At 37.1% G+C, this 7,162-nt stretch overlaps 1 protein-coding gene across 8 annotated transcripts in view; it reads right to left on the reverse strand.

Annotated features, from left to right (window-relative positions):
* LOC115216625 (protein sidekick-2-like) overlaps positions 1-7,162 on the reverse strand; it is a 676,686-nt gene that overhangs the window by 37,104 nt on the left and 632,420 nt on the right. For 6 of the 8 annotated variants that reach the window (XM_036500690.1, XM_036500685.1, XM_036500708.1 and 3 more), the window contains one exon: positions 5,308-5,343. The exons of the other annotated variants lie outside the window; for them this stretch is intronic. In XM_036500690.1, the coding sequence (XP_036356583.1) occupies positions 5,308-5,343 (36 nt within the window). The remainder of the gene's footprint in view (positions 1-5,307; positions 5,344-7,162) is intronic. 8 annotated transcript variants of the gene reach the window in all.

The raw sequence follows: 7,162 nt of genomic DNA on the forward strand, positions 1-7,162 counted from the left end.
GCATTTTATGTGCCACGTCGGAACATTAACAGCTGGTCCCCTTTCGTCACTGCTTTGCTTTATCCCATTCAGATGTAGACAATAATCTATCGACAAGCTTGTGGTTCGTCTAGCTCAACACACTGTGGCATTTCTACCTCGCACACTACCACTTCAAAACTTATTGGATATTTTAGATTTGCAGCCAAGTACCGGAGCTAACTTCCTTGATGTGCATTAAGGAATTAACTCATAGCCCCTACACCCTATTGTCTTGTATGCTTACCTCTGTCGTGCTGGCTACTTCATGTGTGAGCAAGGAGTAAATTATGTTTGTTAACCAAAAGCATTACCTTCTGGTTTTTATCGTTACCTTCATGTAAAACATGCATTTATACATTTCAGACCTTCTTACGTGCACACATTTAACTATACTTCCTAAACTGGTAAAGCCCAACTCTTAATTTACCTTACAAATGTAATGTAATCAAATCACCTCCTCAGTGCATATAACAAAAAAATATTTTCCCTGTGAATGGAAATGGGGAAGCACTCCGTCGGTTACGACGATGAGGGTTCCGGTTGATCCGAATCAACGGAACAGCCTGCTCGTGAAATTAACGTGTAAGTGGCTGAGCACTCCACAGACACACGTACCCTTAACGTAGTTCTCTGAGATATTCAGCGTGACACAGAGAGTGACAAGGCCGGCCCCTTGAAATACAGGTACAACAGAAACAGGAAGTAAGAGTGAGAGAAAGTTGTGGTGAAAGAGTACAGCAGGGATCACCACCATCCCCTGCCGGATCCTCGTGGAGCTTTAGGTGTTTTCGCTCAATAAACACTCACAACACCTGGTCTGGGAATCGAAACCGCGATCCTACGACCGCGAGTCCGCTGCCCTAACCACTGGGCCATTGCGCCTCCTCCCTGTGAATACTGAGGAGGTGGATGAACTGAATTATGCTAATTGGGCTAATTGCCTTACTTCATAAAGATAGTAATTTTACTGAAACACAATGGTTTACACAACTTGAAATACATTTTCTGTGTTTATTACTTCTATAGCATGGCTCAGACTCTGCACACCATCCTATCTGAGCTTTGGCAGCCTTTGTCTGACTGTGCTGTGCAAAGCGATGTGGTTGGGAAGCAAGCTTCTTATACACACAGCCATGTCTGTGTCTGCTGACATATATCTGCACTCGTTACCATACTCGTGCCAATTGCTATGCCTATAATATATATCATCTTCCTCATTATTCCATGTATTCCATGCTGGCATGGACTGGATAATTTGACAGGATTCGACGAGCATGACGGCTATGCTAGTCTCTATCATCTGCTTTGACAAGATTTCTATGGGTGGATGCCTCCCTCATAATGCAAACCACTTTGCAGAGTGTACTGAATGCATGTTACATGGGACGTTGGGATGGGTGGTAAGAGGGGGTGGTTCCAAGAAGAGGATTCACTGATAGCACAAAAAAAAGGAAGGAATATGTGCAGTTCAGCTCTCATTTAATTACAGCAGCTGAGCAAAAGTGCTCTACTTAGAGATGTGAGGAAATAATGGGTGTTATGAGGAGGAGTAACTGGGAGGGTTTGGCAGGTACAGATTGGTTGCAAATAGTATAGACATTCATGATATGCTTTTAGGATACTCTCTTTTACTCTTTTACTTGTTTCAGTCATTTGACTGCGGCCATGCTGGAGCACCGCCTTTAATCGAGCAACTCGACCCCGGGACTTATTCTTTTGTAAGCCCAGTACTTATTTTATAGGTCTCTTTTTGCCGAACCGCTAAGTAACGGGGACGTAAACACACCAGCATCGGTTGTCAAGTAATGCTAGGGGGACAAACACAGACACACAAACAAACACACATACATACATATATATACATATATACGACAGGCTTCTTTCAGTTTCCGTCTACCAAATCCACTCACAAGGCATTGGTCGGCCCGGGGCTATAGCAGAAGACACTTGCCCAAGATGCCACGCAGTGGGACTGAACCCGGAACCATGTGGTTGGTCTCATTTTTTTTTTTTTTTTTTTGCTGAGATAGATAACTCTGGTAGAACGTAGCAAGTTGCCATTCATCTCAACCCTTTGTCATTTCCTTCAGCTCAATGACCAAAGATCAGACTTCACTATTTTGTCCCATGTCTTCCTGGGGTCTCCACTCTTCTACAAGTATCTTTTACAGCTGTCTTCATCCATATGCATCATACATCAGCACAGCCTTCTCTCTTGCACTCTTCCTCTCAAGCGCCTTTTTATGCTCAATTTTTCTCTCAGCACATTTGCACTTTGTCATCCATGCACACAGCTGACCTTGCACATCCAACACAACATGCTAGCTACATTCCTTTCTAGCCTTTGCATGTCCTTTGCATTTACAGCGCATGTTTTATTACTATGTAGCAATGCTGTTCATATGCAGGCACTATACAATCTGCTTTTCACCCTGAGAGAGAGAGAGAGAGAGGGAAGAGAGAGAGAGAGAGAAGAGAGAGAGAGAGAGAGAGAGAGAGAGAGAGAGAGAGAGGAGAGAGAGAGAGAGGAGAGAGAGAGAGAGAGAGAGAGAGAGAGAGAGGACCTTTTGTTACAACCTGAAGTAAAAGCTTTTTCTCTAGTTGGTGAATATCTTAGCAATTACAGATCCTCTTTCTCCACTGCTAATTAGATTACCCAGGTAACAGAAACTGTCTACTGCTTCTAAAAATCCTCCTGGATATTCAAGAAAATCTATTTCCTGTGTGTTCCTAGTGTTTATTGCTTCTGCACATCTACCACAAACAAAGTCTACTTTGGTAATCTTCCAGTGATTCCACTGCACTCATGTGTCCATAATCTGCACTGGGTTCACCATATGGAATTACTATCAGGGGCTATTGTTCCTGAAAGGATACGCATATTACCTGGTTCCTTGCTTACTAGGACTTTGGTCTTTCCTAATTTAACTTTAAGACCCTCTGATTCCAGATAACCATTTTGGATATTAGAAGAAGATCAACATCATAAAGGAGTTTCCATAGGCAGCCGACCTTAAACTCCTCTGTTAAGGCCTGGAGGACAATGATACATTGAAGGGAACTGAGAGTCTAAGCCAGGTGAACTACCGGCACACTAAATTTATCCCTATACACATTGTTAACTCTCACTTTACTGACAGCATCCCTGCACATGGATTGGATAGCTCTGACCTATCATTTATCTACTACTAGCTTCTGCAGCAACCAACAGATTAGGAAAACATCTTCCTTTCTACTTCTTCCATTGCTAAATACACCTGTCACCTAGTCACTTTTCCTGCAACTTGATACAATATAATTCACTGCTGCCTACATTCTTTGAATCCTTCCAAACCTGCCAGTATAGCCCGGTGTTGCTCGGGTTTGTTTTCTTTTTGACCCTTTAGAATTGGAATTTTTTAAAAGTAAAACTTTTGCATTAAGTGAACATTTTTCTGGTTGAAATACACCAGAAAATGGTGACACAGCAGTAAAAAGAAATCGTAAAAAATAAGGATTTTCATAGAAAAAATGCACCTTTTTGATGTAAATAATTTTTGGTCTTAACATGGTCTGATTTGAATTTTTTCTTCTACGGAATGAAGGACAAGCCTTCTTCTATCATACTTTCAATTTTGGTCAACTTGCACCACAGGGTCTTAGAGGAAGATGTATTAGTTGAAGGCTACCAAACCTGCCACACACACAGACAACTTCAGCTTTATATATTATATAAATAATATATATATATATATATATATATATATTATATATATATATATATATATATATAATATATATGAGGAGAGAGAAACCTATAAACATATATGTACAAACACACACATACATAGTTCTAAAATGAAGAATAATGAATTTACAGAATGAGAGAAATCACATATATTGAAAATAATATAGAACCTAAAATATTTCATAGAATTTAGAAAATAGGTAAAATAAAATACACATACACAAAATAAAAATTATCAAAATTAACTCAATGAAATATAAATCAAGAAGGAATTAAGCTTAACAAAATAATGAATAAATAACAAAAGAAGCTTGAAAAGTATAAATAAAATACATAAAAATAAAAGTCTGCTCTGTTGTAAAAATGAATCGTTAGGCAGAGAGTCTTGTATTTTAGTGGAAGGGCACAGTCAATGTAATTGACTCCAACATTTGGGTAGCGTACTTATCAAACCCAGAAGAATGACAAGCAAATTCAACAATGGTAGGAAATGGTAAAATATTATAAGGTGTTTTATCTGGTACTCACTCTGTCAATTTCTGCCAAAGTGACACTTTGGATATGAACGGAAATATATAACCAAACAAAATGACAAGATTGAATAATCATAATATTAATAAAAATAAAGATAAAACAAGGAAATAAAACAAAAAATTGAAAACAAAAAGAAATATAAAGAAAAATGAAGAAAAAAGAAAACAAAGATAGTGGTGTTACTGGGGCAGGGCAGGGGTGGGTGTTGATTTATCAAAAATGCTAAGGGAAAAAGGAATCTTTTGTGAGCCCCAAGCTCTTGACGTAAATGTCTGTTTCTTTTCTTGAGACAGGGAGAAAAGTAGAGGGTGAGAGATAGATAGAGAGACAGAGAAGGTAAAAGTGATTGGAAGAGAGAAAGGGTAGAGGAATTGAGAACTATATATGTCTAGGCAATTAAAAAAAAGGACTAGGAAGTTGGCAATCTTTTACTTTTGCTAAGTAAGTCAAAAGGCATGCAAAAAAATCTAGATTAAATCATTACAGAAACGTGAGCCAGGCAAGCAAAAAACAATGTATGCCTAAGAATTGTGATAGTGAATCAAAGCATGTTCTGTGAGTATGCATATTAGTAGAAGCTGCATGTTCTATAGAATTAAAGTAAGAAAATATACTGGCCAAATGTATAAGTAAATATAGAGATATGTGTATGTATATATAAACATATATATATATATACATATATATATATATATATATTACACATAGATATATATATATAATATATATATATATACTGTATGTGTATGTATGTATGTACGTTATATATATATAATTATATATAGTATATATATATATAATATATTACATATATATATATATATTATATATGCATGTGGGTGTGTGTATAATATATCGATATAATGAGTGTGTATGTACAAATTTTGTCATTGTTTGTTTGAGTTATGCATACACTTATTTACTATTCACTTAATTCGGATTAAAAATTGTTATTTTTTTTTCTTTGTTTAATAGAAATTGTGGAATGGCAATCCTGCAAGCTGAGAAAATATGTTGAGGCTCACCACAGTCACAAACCTTCCTATATCCCTTCTTGTCACCTGAAAATCAAAACATTTGTCACAAGTATGGAGAAGCCGTTCTTGGAAGTTGGAATAACATTTCATCTCTTTCTATATTTGTGTGGGTTTTTTGAAGTTTTAAGATTCTTTAAAAACACATTGGACTATTTATACAGATACGTGTGTGTGCATGTACATATAGATACATATGAATTTATGTAAGTGAATATATGTGTGCGTATTTAGATAAATTTGCATGGAGCTGAGCCACACTGTTATTAAATACACACAACACCTATTGAATGTGTTGAATATCATTTTTCACTTCCCAGTCACGCATACACACACACATATACACACACATACAACCATATGAATGTAAATCACTCATGGTGGGATATGAACCCACAACCTCTGGATTAAAAGTCCAAAATGTTATCTTCTGAGCTACAGGGACATACAAGATACATATATATACACAAAACATAAACATGTACAAATTCTGGTGAATTAGAAAATAGTGGTGATTGAAATTTTATAAATAGAATTATAGACCTTCAATGTTTATTGACTACAGAAAATAGTCAAATTTTAGGGCACATAAACCCCTGTAATAGAAAATGGTAAAGAATGGGTGTTAAGGCCAATTTTTTTCCATTACAGGAGTTTAGATGCCCTGATACTATTTTTTATAATTATATACTGCCTTTTAAGACCAACATGTTTGAATTGTAACTGTTGCAATAGCAGCCCTACTATAAAACGGTACAATCTTTTCAGGGCCTTAACTTGATATCCCTCAGTATGGCCGTTTAATGATTTCTTTTATAAATAAATTGTTTAAAATAGAGTTAAGTCAGATATGAACAATCTCTATTTCAAGGTCTTATTGGATAATCATTTTCAGTATAGAAAATATTCTTTGAGTTAAGATCATAGTTTTGATGTTTATACCCTTTTTTTTGAAGGAGTAAGTATTCTCTGATATATATATATATACGAGGGACGTTCAATAAGTAATGCCTCTGACCCACTTGCAGTTGTTTGATCTAGCTGAAATTTTGTATGTGCAATCATTTATATCTCTATAGAGTAAGTGGCAAATTACAGCTCTGAATTAATTGTGGTTTCTGATTTACAGGTGTTTGAACCGAGTCAAGTGTGAAATGGAGCCTGTTGAGTGTTGAGCAGTGATCCGGTTTTTGTATTTGAAAGGATGCACACCTCGGGAGACTTTTGATGAAATGAAAGTAACTTATGGTGATGATGGCCCATCATATGACCTTGTAAAACCTGGCATCGTGAATTCAAACATGGTCGGAACTCTGTGGAAACAGCTCCCAGATCTGGTCCGCCCCCCTTCTGCCATTGATGGGGCATCTGTCCGTCAAGTTGAGCTCCATTTTGGAAGATCGACGCATAATTATTCGCCAAATAGCCCATGAGGTCAAGATTAGTACCCCGGGTCTGTGGAAACTATCATTCATGACCATTTTCATATGCAAAAGGTGGCTGCCAGATGGATTCCCAGGTTGGCTCCCACCTTTCCAGAAGCAAGAACGCGTCGAGTGCTATGGGAAGTGGGTCAGGGGCATTACTTATTGAACGCCCCTCGTATATAGAAAGAGGGTTGTCTAAGAGTCAATAAGTCAGGGAAATGATGCACTTGTATATATCCAAAATGTGCAGTATTATATGTATTCATCATAGCTGATCTTACCAATCGGTTTCACACAAGGAATACAATATAGTGTTAGGTAACAATCCAATTATACAACCTTATGCTCATCAGAGTTAGCTGATATGTAAGAGAGATATGGTGACTGCTCTCTTTGTCAGAGGTGAATTGCCACATCTG

Source organism: Octopus sinensis, linkage group LG1 (assembly GCF_006345805.1).
Source record: "Octopus sinensis linkage group LG1, ASM634580v1, whole genome shotgun sequence".
NCBI classification, from domain to species: Eukaryota; Metazoa; Mollusca; class Cephalopoda; order Octopoda; family Octopodidae; genus Octopus; species Octopus sinensis.